General features: G+C 45.3%; 1 protein-coding gene across 4 annotated transcripts in view; it reads right to left on the bottom strand.

Annotated features, from left to right (window-relative positions):
* LOC308585714 (uncharacterized protein) overlaps positions 1–17,193 on the bottom strand; it is a 33,070-nt gene that overhangs the window by 4,721 nt on the left and 11,156 nt on the right. Inside the window, exons 3-7 of one of the 4 annotated variants that reach the window (XM_081191720.1) lie at positions 14,551–14,712; positions 9,656–9,843; positions 7,145–7,292; positions 6,746–6,772; positions 3,457–3,575 (exon numbers count right to left, since the gene is read on the bottom strand). In XM_081191720.1, coding sequence (XP_081047846.1) covers positions 3,457–3,575; positions 6,746–6,772; positions 7,145–7,292; positions 9,656–9,843; positions 14,551–14,712 — 644 coding nt within the window. Of the gene's footprint in view, positions 1–3,456; positions 3,576–6,745; positions 6,773–7,144; positions 7,297–9,655; positions 9,844–14,550; positions 14,713–17,193 lie in introns of all 4 variants that reach the window. The other 3 variants (XM_081191719.1, XM_081191722.1, XM_081191721.1) reach the window with 3 other exon arrangements.

A 17,193-nucleotide genomic window follows, 5' to 3' on the forward strand; every position in this document is an offset into this window, starting at 1 on the left:
TGTTTAGGCAATCTGCTTTTCTTTTGCTGAAGATCAACAATATTTTCTGTTGCATGTAGTACACAAGTGAGAGCAGTTTAGGGCGCAGAAGGTGAAACTGCTGTTCATAAATGAAATTAGGAGCTGCCCTTTCTCAGAAGGAAGGTAAGCTGGGCTTCCAGTCCATATTTCAAGAAATGTCCACATCTGCTCGTTTGATCCCCAGCTGTTTTTGCTCACAGCACCCATTTTGATCTCTTCCGCCTCTGTATTTGTTTCAGCTGCTCAAACAATAGCAGGACACCTTTCTGTCCCAACCCAGTTTTCTGTTCCAGCTGTGAAGCTGCTCTGGGGGTGGGGGAGGCCAATAAAGGACTACACAGCTGCAACTGGAGTCCGGAGTGTAAATACCAGGTGTATTTGATATTCAAGTGCACACGACAGGAGAATCCCAGGCGGAATGATTAAACAGCTGCTTATCCCACTGGAAATCAAAAGACACCGACAGTCATTTCAGGAAAGACCCTGGGCTCTGGCAGAATCCCCATCTAAAGAGACATGGGGGGTTCGCAGCGTTGCATAACACATCTGCGTACGCAAACAAGATAATCCGTTTCCTCTGTCCATGGCCAAAAAACCCCAAGAAAACGAAAAACAAACAAGAACTTGGAAAATGTGGGTGGTTACAGCTCCCAGCCTATATGGGCCAGCATAAACTCAGATGTATGCTACAGGAATTGCCAAGTATTGTCAACCTCATCATTGCCATTGCTATGGTTCATATTTTACATATTTATTTAAAGTATTTGTTGGACACCATTCAGGGCTGTGCCTTTGCATAGCTTAATAGACACCTCAAACAACAGCAGAAAGCCTGTCAAGATAGATAACAGCAAATCAATGTAATTTATTAGAAGAAATCAGTGCATGGATAGCTCAGCTGGTTAGAGCATGGTGCTGATAATGGCAAGGTGGCAGGTTCAATCCTCATATGGAATAAAGGTAAAGGGACCCCTGACCATTAGGTCCATTCGTGACTGACTCTGGGGTTGTGGCGCTCATCTCGCTTTATTGGCCGAGGGAGCTGGCGTACAGCTTCCGGGTCATGTGGCCAGCATGACTAAGCCACTTCTGGCAAACCAGAGCAGTGCACGGAAACGCCGTTTACCTTCCCACCAGAGCGGTACCTATTTATCTACTTGCACTTTGACATGCTTTCCAACTGCTAGGTGGGCAGAAGCAGGGACCGAGCAACGGGAGCTCACCCCGTCGCGGGGATTCGAACCGCCGACCTTCTGATCGGCAAGTCCTAGGCTCTGTGGTTTAACCCACAGCGCCACAGCTGCATGTTATTGCATTGCAGCGATTGGACCAGATGAGCCTCAAGGTCCCTTCTGGTTCTGTAATTCTATGAAAACACTTATGCATTGTAAACTTAGGCGAAACCACAGGATTTCAGTATTGGAGGGAGGGAAGAAATGGCTCACAGTCACATAGTCTATAACACATTAAGGAAGTCGGCCTGGAAGAGGTAACATTTAAGGCCCATTTGAAACCCTGAACTGAAGCAGCCAAATGCAATTCCTTCAGAGAAGGGTTCAGTGGCATCTCCCTCATCTCAGCCAGCCTGATGAGAATGGCAAGGAGAGCTCCAAACCTGACCTTCATGTTCAGGAAGAATGCTTAATAACCCTCATCTTTTATTGGTGAGCTGCCCAGTGCAGAACTACAGCAGCTTATCCAGGTTCTGTCCCGTTGTATGTCGGGGGCGCTGTGTGGAGAGAGTCTCCTCCTTTAAATTCCTGGGAGTTTACCTTAGTGAGGACCTCACTTGGAAAGTCAACACAACTCACGTGATCAGAAAGGCCCAACAGATACTCCATTTCCTCCGGGTCTTGCAAAAGAATAATGTTAAACAACAGCTGATGAACTCCTTTTACCGGTCCACAATAGAAAGTGTCCTTTCATATTGTATCATATTGTGGTATGCTGGCCTGACAGCCATAGACAGAAAGGTTCTACAGAGGGTGGGGAATACAGCACATGATATCATGGGCTGTCCCTTGAGTCCGCTAGATGACATTGCAAGGGATCGTTGCCTTAGGAGAGCGAGAAAAATTCTCAGAGATGACTCACACCCCAGCCATCACCTCTTTAATCTTCTACCCTCAGGCAGGAGATCTAGAAGTATAATCAGCCGTAAAGGTAAAGGGACCCCTGACCATTAGGTCCAGTCGTGGCTGACTCTGGGGTTACGGCGCTCATCTCGCTTTATTGGCCGAGGGAGCCAGCGTACAGCTTCCAGGTCATGTGGCCAGCATGACTAAGCCGCTTCTGGCGAACCAGAGCAGCGCACGGAAACGCTGTTTACTTTCCTGCCGAAGTGGTACCTATTTATCTACTTGCACTTTGAGGTGCTTTCAAACTGCTAGGTTGGCAGGAGCAGGAACCGAGCAACGGGAGCTCACCCCGTTGCAGGGATTCGAACCACCGACCTTCTGATCAGCAAGCCCTAGGCTCTGTGGTTTAACCCACAACGCCACACACGTCCCTTATAATCAGCCATACCAACAGGCTAAAAAATAGCTTCTATCCGTGGGCTGTTAGGCTGTTGAACAGGAAATAACATAGAGCAATTGCCTTGAAAGGGGGGGGGTGTTGTTCAATAAGAGATTGAGTGCTGGGGAGGGAAGCTCATTTAATTTCAATGTACACAGCTTCTACAATGGCAATAAAAGTATTATTGTTATTATTATTATCTTTGATTTCATAGAACCATAGAGTTGGAAGGTTCCCCAAGGGCCATCTCATCCAACCCCCTGCAATGCAGAAATCTCAACTAATCCATGACAGGTGGCCATTCAGCCTCTGCTTAAAAACGTCCACAGGAGAGTCCACAACCTCCCAGTGGAGACCATTCCACTGTTGAACAGCTCTTACTGTCAGAAAGTTCTTCCTGACGTTTAGTTGGAATCTCCTTTCTCGTAATTTGAAGCCATTGGTTTGAGTCCTACCCTCCAGAGCAGAAGAGAACAAGCTCGCTCCATCATATGCGGACAGGACTTTGAAGCCAACTCTCCTGAATCGGTCCAAGTTTAGGAGTCCAGTTACTAAATCACAGTAGTTCTACAATGTGCAGTAAATAGCATGCGGTCCAGAACAGGGCCTCCCAGAATTTTTGCTGCCCCCCATCACCCTTGCATCCTCAAATGAATGTTCAGATCCTAGGTCTCAGCCACACCGGAGTTTACTGTGGATGTGAAGCTGCTCTGGATCTCTATTTTTTATCTTTTTCACAGCATTCAACACCCTCCCTTATCCTAGTGGCAACCAGACTTTCTCATGCGCAGGAAACACTGAGACAAATATCAGAAGCCTTAAACTGAGAGCGTTCATGAGAGTGTGGATGAAAGTTCACAAACATGGAAACAGTGACCCGTTAACACCTGAGTGTAGCCACAACCCTAGGAAGCTTACCTATAGAGCTGAGGGCATGACCTTTTCAAGGCAGCTGACGACAAGCCCAGCCTGCTATGGTTCCTTCCCCTACTCTTTCTCAGGAGATCTCTCATTCTTCCCCAGGCCAGATTGTCACCCTGCGGAATATGCAAAGCCGTTTTAGCACAAGGCGAGTGGACATGGAAACAGTTCCTAAGCTTGCACATGGTCCCCACGTAACTGGTAAACACAAGGCGCATGCTTGAAAGGTGAAATCTCTTTTTCTCAAAAAAAGGTTCAGAGTAGCCTCTTTACGGTCAGTTATTTTGAGACGTAGGATATAATTTGCAACAGCAGCAGCTTCCGGTATACTGTAAAAGGATGATCCGTGATAATATGCTGGCGTCATGAGAAACAGCCCAGGAAAAAAGTATGCAATAGCTGCAGGTGCCTCTGGGCTGGCAGCATTTAACAGGAGGAATTTGCTCACATAGTGGAACTTTAGGTTTGTGTGATTAAAGCACAATGTCACCCTAGCGCAGCAGTCACACCTTCTTCTTTTTTTTAAAGCAGGCTTTTGTGGTTTTTGTGGTAGGGATGTGGGTGGCGCTGTGGGTTAAACCACAGAGCCTAGGACTTGCCGATCAGAAGGTCGGCGGTTCGAATCCCCGCGACGGGGTGAGCTCCTGTTGCTCGGTCCCTGCTCCTGCCAACCTAGCAGTTCGAAAGCACGTCAAAGTGCAAGTAGATAAATAGGTACCTCTCCGGCGGGAAGGTAAATGGCGTTTCCGTGCACTGCTCTGGTTCGCCAGAAGCAGCTTAGTCATTCTGGCCACATGACCCGGAAGCTATACACCGGCTCCCTCGGCCTATAAAGCGAGATGAGCGCCGCAACCCCAGAGTTGGTCACGACTGGACCTAATGGTCAGGGATCCCTTTACCACACACACACACACACACACACACATATATATCTTTAGAGAGCCACATGCAATTATGCACTGATATTAATTATGCACTAATAGCATACTGAATATCCTGTTAAGTAGAGTAGGAGGGCAAATTCCTTGTGGATCACACAAAAAACACTGCATATTCCTGCTGTGTGGTGGTGCTGCTGGCATGGGGATTATGCCATCTGGCAAGTGGCTCTTGCTTGTGAAGGCAGAATGGAACTCATGTATGACACCACTCCATTTCTCAGATAGGGAATAATAATAATAATAATAATAATAATAATAATAATAATAATAATAATTTTTCATTTATACCCTGCCCTTCCCAGTTTAAAAACTAGGCTCAGGGCGGCTAACAGCAAATATAAAACATTGATTAAAAATGCGACTTAAAAACAGCATAAAATACAACATAGATAAATACAACATAAAATAGGTAAAAGGTAAAGGGACCCCTAACCATTAGGTCCAGTCGCGGACGACTCTGGGGTTGCAGCGCTCATCTCGCTTTATTGGCTGAGGGAGCCGGCGTAGAGCTTCCGGGTCATGTGGCCAGCATGACTAAGCCGCTTCTGGCGAACCAGAGCAGCCCACAGAAACGCTGTTTACCTTCCCGCCGGAGTGGTACCTATTTATCTACTTGCACTTTGTGCTTTCGAACTGCTAGATTGGCAGGAGCAGGGACCGAGCAACAGGAGCTCACCCCGTTGCGGGGATTCGAACCGCCAACCTTCTGATCGGCAAGTCCTAGGCTCTGTGGTTTAACCCACAGCGCCACCCGCATCTATATATATATATATATATATATATATATATATATATATATATATATATGACAAGGGAACATTCCTGCTCTGAGCCAGGCGCAATCTTCATTTCAGCAGAGGGAGGAGAAAGTAAGCAACGACTTAAGAACTAAGCTGGAGAGCCTACCCTTTGTGGGGTGAGTTAAAAAAGATTTTAACTTCCAAGATTTGGCAAAAAGAAATTTTGAGCTGGAGAGTGGAGTTTTGGAAGCTTTCTTTCTGTTGTAAACAACCCCCCCTCCCGGGCCCGGGAGCGTCCTGTTTTTGAGCTTGTGGAAGAGGTGCGGAGTTTGACAGCTGTCAAAGCTGTCAAACGGACAGTTTAGAGTGGAAAAATTTGTTATTTAAGATTCCTCTGGACTAAAATGAGTTACAACTGAACTAAAATTGTTGGAAACAAAGTAATAACAATAAGTTAGAGGATTGTTGGAGAAAGATTACCAAGTAACCAGATTCCCTCTAGGGGGAACTCTGTGAAACTACAATGGCTGTGGATGGAAAGTTACTAGTGGAAATCGAAAGAATGTTTCATTTTGTGGGAATCTTACAAGAGCAGAGTCTGGCTATGAATAAACAACTTATGACCTTGACTTCTGGAACAAGCAGCTCTGCTGAATGTATTGAGGACCTGAATGAGAAAGAATCCACAGCTGAATTGGAAATGATATCAAAAGAAGTGGAAGAGAGTAAACAAGAAAAAGAGGAAATAAAGTTGGAAAGCACCAACCAGGAGCTGACATCTGTGGAATATAAGCAAGGAGACTTTTGGATCATATCTACCACAAGTCTGCGAAAGATGCAAAAGAAGAAGGAGGAGGCCCCGGGAGTTTATGGAATACAGGAATTTAAAATAAAGAAATATGATTGGGGCCTCCACTTTGACTTTGACTCTGAAGATGCAAGCCTTGTGGAAATTTTCCAGCAGCTGTTTCCAAATGCCCTTGTGGGAAGAGAATATGGTTGGATGGTGATAGAACTCTTTCGAGATCCGACGACCGACATAAAGGACTACCAACAAGACCGGCGGAGAGGGACTGAAAGAGATTTGAAAGCCTCGGACGTGAGGAACCCAGGCTAAGAATTGCTATTTTGGACATGTATTGGGGAAGGGACGAGAACCGGGGATGGGAGGGAGGGAAGAATAGAATTTTAAAAACACTCAAGACCTTTGGGTTTAGTTAATATGACCTTTATTTAAGACAAAATGGGAAATCGATGGAAGGGAATTTGAGTCCAACTTAGAAAAAATTATTATTTTTTTTTATGAAAGAGGTAATATTAAGATGGTTAAGAGGAGAAATACCAATTTGCTGACATAATTCTGGGAATTGGGATGCATGAAGGGGGGTGGGGGGAAGTCAGGGAACAAGGTTAGGAAAGTAGGATTTTCTGAAATTATACATGTTTTTGTCTTTTGTCTTTTTTGTGTGTATTTTGTCTTTATAAAAGGTGAAAAACCAATAATTTTTTTTTTTTAAAAAAGAGAAAGTAGGGAAACAAGGGATGGTAGCAGCAGCATCCAAGGGGAAATTTGGTATGAATTGCTTTCCCAAAGTGATTACTTACCGAGGCATTTCTGCTAATGTCAAAGCCCTAGAAATAAAACGAAGAGAGCATAGAATTAATATTGGGAGTACACCTTAGAATCCGCTCTAAAGCCTTCCAGCCACCGTATAAACAGCGCAAAGCTGTTTAAGGGAAGCAGGTCGAGGGTGCAATCTAACCCCCACCCTGCCCACCCCACCCAGCACAAAGCTTTGCATTGCCCTGTTAGGATGTAATCGAAATTTATCTTGATATCATCCAGTATTATTATGAGAGCTGTTCCTCTGCAGACAGCATGAGAAGATGGGTAGGAATGTGCAATAGCAGCTGCTGCAGAACCAGCTTCCACTGTAAAATTGCGTCCGACAAAGTGGGGTCCAGTCCACAAAATCCTACGCCACGTGAACATACATCGCTCACCGTTTTCATGGCTGACTCCTTTAGGAGCTGAGCTTGGCCGCCAGTCGCACAGTATCCATCCTGGCACTCCTTCTGTCCACTTTTCTTTCCATTCGACAGCTGTAAGTCCATTATCAGCTGGTTATTTTCCGGATCCAGGCGAACATCTCTCCCTGCAATCAGAAGATTGACCGATGTAAACAGGTAGCTTATGTCGTCTTGCTTTTTACCAGCTGTTACAACTGTTCAGAGTTAGAAAAGCGAGCGCCTAGTGTACGTTTGTGAGAGATTTTACTTTCTTGGGCTCCATGATCACTGCAGATGGTGACAGCAGCCACGAAATTAAAAGACGCCTGCTTCTTGGGAGAAAAGCAACGACAAACCTAGACAGCATCTTAAAAAGCAGAGACATCACCTTGCCAACAAAGGTCCGTATAGTTAAAGCTATGGTTTTCCCAGTAGCGATGTATGGAAGTGAGAGCTGGACCATAAAGAAGGCTGATCGCTGAAGAATTGATGCTTTTGAATTATGGTGCTGGAGGAGACTCTTGAGAGTCCCATGGACTGCAAGAAGATCTAACCTCTCCATTCTTAAGGAAATCAGCCCCGAGTGCTCACTGAAAGGACAGATCGTGAAGCTGAGGCTCCAATACTTTGGCCACCTCATGAGAAGAGAAGACTCCCTAGAAAAGACCCTGATGTTGGGAAAGATGGAGGGCAGAAGAAGAAGGGGACGACAGAGGATGAGATGGTTGGACAGTGTTCTCGAAGCTACCAGCATGAGTCTGACCAAACTGCGGGAGGCGTGGAAGACAGGAGTGCCTGGCGTGCTCTGGTCCATGGGGTCACGAAGAGTCGGACACGACTAAACGACTAAACAACAAAGTGTACGTTTGCTGCCGTTGTCTTCTTGTGCAATGGCGAAGGGAGATTTGGAATGGTTCAAGACATCTCACCGCCTGAGGCAAAGGATAAGATGGTGTCTCTCTCTCTATCCCCCCCCCCCCGCTTTCCACTCCATGCACAAATGCCAACCAGACTTGAAGTATTGAATCTTACTTCAGTCCTTGTGATGAGAAAGCACTCTCCTCTGCAACTGAGAGCAGCAGGATAGTTTAGGGCAGTGATGGCCAAACTTGGCCCTCCAGCTGTTTTGGGACTACGACTCCCATCATCCCTAGCTAACAGGACCGATGGTCAGGGATGATGGGAATTGTAGTCCCAAAACAGCAGGAGGGCCAAATTTGGCCATCACTGGTTTAGGGAGCACAGGACAGGCCTCCTGGCATATTCAGCTCTGTGCTGTTAACACCTTGCTGCCACTTCCTAGCCAACTCATTCTGTCTAATGGCAGGGCCGGCCCTGAAGGAGATACACAGCATATGCAAAGACTAAGCTAGAGAATGCCATGATGTGTTGGTCACTCAGAGATCCAGGCCAAAGTTACTGCCTCCCCTCCGACCTTTCTCTGATGAAAACAGGGACATGAATAATAATAATAATAGTTATAATTCATACCCTGTCCATCTGACTGGATTGCTTCAACCACTCTTGGCAGCTTCCAACATATATAAAATATAATGAAAGCGTAATCGTTTTTTTAAAAAAACGTTCCCTATACAGGGTTGCCTTCAGATGATTTGTAAAGGTTGTACAGTTACTTATCTCCTTGGCTCGGTGGTTGCAGAACTCCATACACTCCAACATTTTTCCGATGAAAACAGAGGCATCCCTACCATACCCTCCAACATTTTTCCAATGAAAATAGAGGCATCCCTACCATACCCTCCAACATTTTGTCGATGAAAATAGGGATGTCCTAAGGAAAAGTGGAGGGACGCGGGTGGTGCTGTGGCTTAAACCACAGAGCCTAGGATTTGCCGATCAGAAGGTCGGCGGTTCAAATCCCCGCAACGGGGTGAGCTCCCGTTGCTCGGTCCCAGCTCCTGCCAACCTAGCAGTTCAAAAGCATACCAGTGCAAGTAGATAAATAGGTACCGCTGTGGCGGGAAGGTAAACGGCATTTCCATGTGCTGCTCTGGTTCACCAGAAGCGGCTTAGTCATTCTGGCCACATGACCTGGAAGCTGTACGCCGGCTCCCTCGGCCAATAAAGCGAGATGAGCGCCGTAACCCCAGAGTCGGTCACGACAGGACCTAATGGTCAGGGGTCCCTTTACCTTTACCATAGTCTCCAACATTTCTCTGATGAAAATAGGGACGTCCTAAGGAAAAGCGGGACATTCTGGGATCAAACCAGAAACTGAGACAGCTTCTGTAAATCTGGGACTGTCCCTGAAGAACAGGGACACTTGGAGGGTCTGTTACTGCCCCTGTTAAAGTGATGGCTGTGTTAGAAAGGAATTATCTGGGAGCAGATCTGGTGAAAAGCATGTGCTTTGTTTAATGTTGCCCATGTCTGCTGAATAATGTCCTATTGCGTTCACCCACTGAACGACTGTGGCCGCCGATTAAGACCTATTCCATAACAAGTGCATTATACATTAAGGTCAGTGGGCCAGAAGACAGAAACCTACCTTTGCTTGTTTTGTCACTGCTTCCTCCTCCTCCTTCTGGAATGATTGAGAGGTCGGACATGTTTCCGTTCTGCACCAATAGGCTGTGCGGTCTGCTCTTCGGAGGAAAAAAATTCTTCCCTTCTTGGTGTGAGCTCAACAAAATGCTGGCAGCTCCGCAGGAGCAATGCTGTAGAAAACACTCCTACGCCAGGTGAAAGAGGAGATATGCCTGAGTTTAATTTGCAGCTAGTCAGGGGTATGCAACTTGGCGCCACAAGATAGCACAAACAAATTGCTGGAATTCCATGAGAGAGATGGCCAGCTTCTTCCCTAGGAACTGTCTGGCCAAAATAAACGTGCCTAACATAATGTAGGAATACTGTATAGTGAAACTTCACCCCAGAACACCAAGACCCTTTGGAGACCCTACTTGCAGTTCTTCAATTGTATGTTCCATTCTACAAACATAAAATATGATTGTGACATTCCTAAGTAACTAATTTCTGCTCCAGATACCAGTTTCTTTGTGAAGTTATCCATAATAAGCATTTCAGAGCGGTAAAATCCCTTCAATATTTTCATATGCAATGTTATGCACATGTTATATTACCACTTACAATACGGAACATTATACAGTGGTACCTCGGGTTACAGACGCTTCAGGTTACAGACTCCGCTAACCTAGAAATATTACCTCATGTTAAGAACTTTGCTTCAGGATAAGAACAGAAATCGTGCGGCAGTGGCGTGGTGGCCCCATTAGCTAAAGTGGTGCTTCAGGTTAAGAACAGTTTCAGGTTAAGAACGGACCTCCGGAACGAATTAAGTACGTAACCAGAGGTACCACTGTATGTCTGGTTTTAACAAGAAGCTCAACAAACGGAAAGTAAGATGACAATAAACCGATTAATATCACATTTAAAATTAATAACAATCTATCTTCATATGTAATGTCTGGATACTGATGGAATATAGAATTCTAGTTGCTTCCAGCATATAAGAAACCAATCCTTTATGGTCCCACCTCACTGAACCTTCCACATAACTTAAAATACTTTTTTGGTTGACTTTTTATTTCCCCCCAATATTTATTTAGCATATGCCATATGACATTCCCATCACGTGTGGAAAAAAGTCCCCTCTCTTTTCCCGACACTTCCAACAAGTGGCCGGGTTGTTTTTATTGACTGTGTGTATTTTTACTGGGGCAGTACAGTGGTACCTCAGGTTAAGTACTTAATTCGTTCTGGAGGTCCGTTCTTAACCTGAAACTGTTCTTAACCTGAAGCATCACTTTAGCTAATGGGGCCTTCTGCTGCTGCTGCACCGCCGGAGCCCGATTTCTGTTCTCATCCTGAAGCAAAGTTCTTAACCTGAAGCACTATTTCTGGGTTAGTGACGTCTGTAACCTGAAGCATATGTAACCTGAAGAGTATGTAACCCGAGGTACCACTGTATACTATTTGCTCATTGTTTTAAAACAGTTTTCTCTTGTTGCCATTTTTAAACAAAATCTGTATGTGCTTTTACAGATTTATATATATATATATATATATATATATATATATATCCCTAGATATCCACTGGGACATTGTCCTGAGCCCTTTCTCACCACGTATTACATTCCTTAACTTGTTCTGACTCTGTATCATATTTACAAATTAGTGCGTAGATTTTATTTTTCTTTATTTACGGCTAATACATGCCTGTTGGTCTTGGCTTTTGCCTCTCTTATCTCACACACAAAGAGAGATACCTTGATGACAACAGAGAGAGGTGCAGCTGATTCTCAAATGGCTCTCACATTCCAGGAGAGCCCTTGCACAGAGAGGCATCTCCTTCAGAGAAGCAAACTCCTTGGCCACTCAGCCAGAGCCATCAAGATAATCTCCAGATGCCCTGCTTCTTTCATTAACCTTCTCCTGGCCAAACCTCAGGCTTACAACCAAGAATTTTTAGCAATTTAGCAATTGCTAAAAACTGGGGAAAAGAAATTGCGCCAACAAAAAAGGAATGGCAAGACAAACTGATAGAGTATATTGAACTGGATAGATTAACAGAGGCAATTAGACAAGAGTTTCAAAAAGCACGGGGGAAATGCAGAGAATACGTTTAATGAGGGTGGATTTCTGTATTGGGGGGTTTATGTTATGTTGTAAATAAAATTTCCAATATATAATAAAGTAAAATAAATAAGAATTGCACGGCTGTAAGCGAGCCATCTTAAAAAGTAGACAGCATCTTAAATAGTAGAGACATCACCTTGCCAACAAAGGTCTGTATACTTAAAGCCATGGTTTTCCCAGTAGTGATGTATGGAAGTGAGAGCTGGACCATAAAGGCGGCTGATCGACGAAGAATTGATGCTTTTGAATTATGGTGCTGGAGGAGACTCTTGAGAGTCCCATGGGCTGCAAGAAGATCAAACCTATCCATTCTTAAGGAAATCAGCCCTGAGTGCTCACTGGAAGGACAGATCCTGAAGCTGAGGCTCCAATACTTTGGCCACCTCATGAGAAGAGAAGACTCCCTGGAAAAGACCCTGATGTTGGGAAAGATGGAGGACACAAGGAGAAGGGGACGACAGAGGATGAGATGGTTGGACAGTGTTCTCGAAGCTACCAGCATGAGTCTGACCAAACTGCGGGAGGCAGTGGAAGACAAGAGTGCCTGGCGTGCTCTGGTCCATGGGGTCACGAAGAGTCGGACACGACTAAATGACTAAACAACAACAAGGAAGCCATACTTATAACAATAAGCAGTGCTATTTTTTTCTAGAAAAATAGGTGCCAGAGCACACCATGAACTTCTCCCTTGTTCTCTTAGAATGGCAATGGCACCCACCTCGGACGTCGGCTGAAAAAAAGCCCTGGCAATAAGATATCTGGAACTAACAAGTACAGAGAGATCCTGTCTTTTAGGCCTAAGCAAAGAGGCTAGTGTGTACAGCCATAAGATAAAAGGCAAAATCTGTCCATTTCAGTTTCTCTCCTGTTTCCATCCTTCTGTTCAGTTTGCCCATCAGTTGTGCATTAATTTGCAAATTTTTATTTTAAAAAATCAGCAGGTAAAAATCTGCATGCATTTTCATGTGTGTTTCTCATAATACATGCATTTTTTTCATGCAATATCTAATCTAATGCATATATTATTTTAATTAATATGTGCTTTTTTTCTGCACATGTTTGGGTCAGAGAGCTGCATCATAAAACTGAGAGAAGTGATCACGTCAAAGCTCTGTTACATTCAGTTACTGGTTTGGGTGAGAATTAGGTAGGTTTGCACCTTGTGAACAATATAGAGGTAAAAGGTACCCTTTTACCTTTACAATGCAGATCATTCAGGTCATGCACTTGGTCAGAGAAGTTCAAGAACTACGCAACTCTTTTGTACCTCTGCCCTCCCTACGTTTGGCTCCAGAGATTCCCCGGGCTTGCCCCATAGCTTGCAGAGGCATTTAAATCAGTGTTTAAAGATGTTTGCTTAACTCAGTCTGAGTTGTGATTAGTGTATTGCGCAAAAAGTACTTCAGCTAAGAGCACGTTCTGTTCATTTTGCAGAATTCTGTTTTGTATTTTTCTAAGTGGAAAAGAACTTATGTATGATTCATAATGCTTGCATGCATTATGAGCTGGACAAAATCATATTCTAAACCAGGTAATTATGGACTTTGGCAATGCCGCTCAAATTAATTAACATAGTGCTATACTCTCTGCAGAACAAAATCGCTATAGGCACTATGCACAACATCATGCCATCTGAAAACTTGTGAGAATAGCCGTGACCCTAAAACCAAGTTCCATGTGGGGAGCACAGGTAAAAATCGCTCGATTTTGCAGCTGAAAACGGCATCAGAAGGATGAGAAAAAGAATAGATTAGATACAGAGGTGTCCAAATTTGATGAAGTGAACATGCATGAGGGCCGACCAAAGTTGTTGACCTTTTTTTAGGATTGAAGTTGTTGAGCTTAACCCAAAAGTTGTTTTTTTTAGGATTTTAACCCAGAAGATAAACTGCCACAGAGGCCGGATTAAACCGACCAGCGGGCCGGATTGGGCCCCCTGGCTGGACTTTGGACATGCCTGGATTAGAACAATACAAAAGAGATGATTTGGGAGATGGAGACAATCTGAGCACAAAACCAGCTGCATGGACATCAAAAGGACAAAACTGAGGAAGGAGATAATGATATGACTAATCAAGAGGAAGCTGAGAGATTACATTCTTTTCTCAGCTCCAACACTGTCCTGATCTGTGACCTTGACAGAGACACATAATCTCGCTTGTGTAGACTGAGCCAGTGAACTGCGGGATGACTCTTCGTGACAGCAGGAGCCTTCCAACTTGATTCTATGGTAACTTTCCAATACTACAAAACAGCAGAAAGCAGCAAACTGATTCGATGCTCAGATTAAATTTGGGAGTCAAGCTTGCAGAGATTTGCTGGCTGAGGGACATTTAGAAAGCGATGGAAGGGCCACCCATGCCAGAGGATCTTGAGATCCATCCCAGGCGTAATAGAGCTGTTCTGCTGGAAGAATTATCGTGGCAGAACAGGACAAAAATGGGTTGAATCGTGGCTGGGATGGGGGCATACACTGACATCAAATCCTGAACTCACTCTGGCAAATACCTGGTGGACGACAGAAGTTTACATCACTCCCAGACGTGGAGTGAAGAACTTCTCTCCCGCTGAGGGGAAAAAACACACCCAAACACTAGTACCATCTCTGATTTATGGTCTGTGGTGGGGCCTTCTGTCTTTTTTTCCTGCCATTATTGCTTTTGAGCAGAGAGTTTCACCCCTCTGCCTGGGTGGGCACAGGTTGAAGCAGGGGTTCAGCTGGCATAACAGGGGAGCCATATCTACAACATGGCGAAAAGGAGTCCTGTGCCCTTTCTTCTTACCTCTGTTAGCTGGTTTGCTTTCTGCGCCTTCTGCAAGCTGCTGACTTGCTTCTGTAACCTCAGGTTGTGCTCCTGTAGCTGCCCGATTTTTTCAATAAGTTGGCAGATGTGTTCCAGGTAACCCAGGCCTGAGCCGTGGGCCTTGGCATTTCCTTGGTTCACCTACAATGAGGAAGAAAGCACCCCACAAATGTTAGGTATTTTTGGTTCAAACACACACGATGTTTCCAGAAAACGTTGCAACCTAGCTACTGCTCCTATACTGGCATCCGCAAGGAATCCTCAACCCTAACCAGCTGGACTGTGGCTCAGTTAAGTCTAGGGGAAACCCAGCCAGATGGGCGGGGTATAAATGATAAATTATTATTATCAAATATTATACAGTGGTACCTCAGGTTACATACGCTTCAGGTTACAGACTCCGCTAACCCAGAAATAGTGCTTCAGGTTAAGAACTTTGCTTCACGATGAGAACAGAAATCGTGCTCCGGTGGCACGGCAGCAGCAGGAGGCCCAATTAGCTAAAGTGGTGCTTCAGGTTAAGAACAATTTCAGGTTAAGTATGGACCTCTGGAACGAATTAAGTACTTAACCCGAGGTACCACTGTATAGTCCTTGGGAGATGCTCCATTGAAACAGAAATTTACTGCTCCCATTGATGCAGCTAAGTCCATGCAAAAGATGTTGCCCATGTAGGCGAAGAGGTTCAACATCTACATAATATCTAGACTTGGAACAGCAAGAGACTGGCTTGGGTGCAGAGAAGACGCAAGCCCAGCATATTTCCTCATCATTCTCTGAATTTGATACTGTGCTTCAGTTATTCAAAATAGGCAAGGTAATACGTAAGGTAAAGGTAAAGGGACCCCTGAATGTTAGGTCCAGTCGTGACCGACTCTGGGTTTGCGGCGCTCATCTCGCTTTAGTTGCCAAGGGAGCCGGTGTACAGCTTCCGGGTCATGTGGCCAGCATGACAAAGACGCTTCTGGCGAACCAGAGCAGCGCACGGAAACGTCGTTTACCTTCCCTGCAGGAGCAGTACCTATTTATCTACTTGCACTTTGACATGCTTTTGAACTGCTAGGTTGGCAGGAGCAGGGACCGAGCAACGGGAGCTCACCCCATCGTGGGGATTTGAACCGCTGACCTTCTGATCGGCAAGTCCTAGGCTCTGTGGTTTAACCCACAGTGCCACCCGTGTCCCTTTTAAGGTAATATGTAGGGCTTTTCAAAAGAAAAAAATGGAAATTGCACCATGGTAGGTGACTGTAATTTGCATGTGTAGCCTGTGCTGCTACAACCAGGGGCAGACTTTGGTAATATGCCACCCTGAGCAAGGCAAAAATTTGGCACCCCCAAATGGGTCTTCTCAATTTTGCGCCCCCTTGGATCAGCGCCCTGAATCCAGCACTGGCTACAATCTGGGGACTTTAAAGACTCAGGGCACAAGCCCACAGCACAAATGTGTATATGGTCATTTATGTGTATGGATAAATGTGTATATGGTAATTTATGTGTATGGATGCAAATTAAAAAGGCGAGTTTGCTGTGGTCTCTCCAGCACTGTGATTTGCAGCATGCCCAGCAGGGCTGCAAGCAAAGTTAGAGAGAGAGAGTGAGAGTGAGAGAGAGAGGGGGGGGGTTAAAAATGAGGGAAGGAGCAGGAGATCTGAAGGCCCCCAGGGCCACCCTAAAACATTGGCCTGACTATCACACAGCTATGCATTTTGTGTGTGTGTGTGCAGCTTTGAGTCACATTTTTTTACATCAAGAAACATGTTTAGAACTGGAAATTTGCCAGCAGTGATGCTGGAGTGCTGCACTGAAACTTCACAGCACTGTGAATTCAAACTGGGAAGCTGGAAGTGCCAGAACGGAAAAGCAACGGCCCCTTTATAAATAAAACTTGTTTCAAAAACAGCGAGTTGGGTTGTGCCACAGAGCACGCCTGCAGGAAATCACAAAGATCACTCAAAATCGGAGTCAATTCTTTAGAAGTAAGAACGCGATCGTCACAGGCTGGGCTGAGCATCAGGCCTAATGAGCACCAGCGGCGCATCCGCAGTAGCTCTTGCCTCATGGATCAGTTGTTGAGACTGAAAGTCCCTGCTTCCCCACGGCTGTCTGAGCCCCCTCCTGTCCAGTGCTTTATCCAAGCAATTTAAGACTGCACCTTCATGAAGTCCAAATCTCCTCCACCCCTTTTCATGCCCCTTCTGGCTCTGGGAAACCAGCTGGGAAGGGAATTTGTTGTAGCAGGAAGGAGAGAAACCCGTGACTCTTCAGCAGCCTGACTCATCTCGGCCTCTGATTCTGGCTTCTCTTTGCCACAGACTCTCCCAACTGAGCCTTGTTATCTCTTCAGCTTCCAACACCTCATAGAATCATAGAATCATAGAGTTGGAAGAGACCACAAGGGCCATCGAGTCCAACCCCCTGCCAAGCAGGAAACACCATCAGAGCACTCCTGACATATGGTTGTCAAGCCTTTGCTTAAAGACCTCCAAAGAAGGAGACTCCACCACACTCCTTGGCAGCAAATTCCACTGTCGAACAGCTCCTTCTCCCAAAGTCCTCTCCCTCTTCTCCCTCTGACCACTCATCCTTGTCCCACCACCACTCCCCTGGATCTGAGTCTTCTTC

The sequence above is a fragment of the Podarcis bocagei genome (assembly GCF_964188305.1).
Source record: "Podarcis bocagei genome assembly, chromosome: 4".
Lineage (NCBI taxonomy): Eukaryota > Metazoa > Chordata > Lepidosauria > Squamata > Lacertidae > Podarcis > Podarcis bocagei.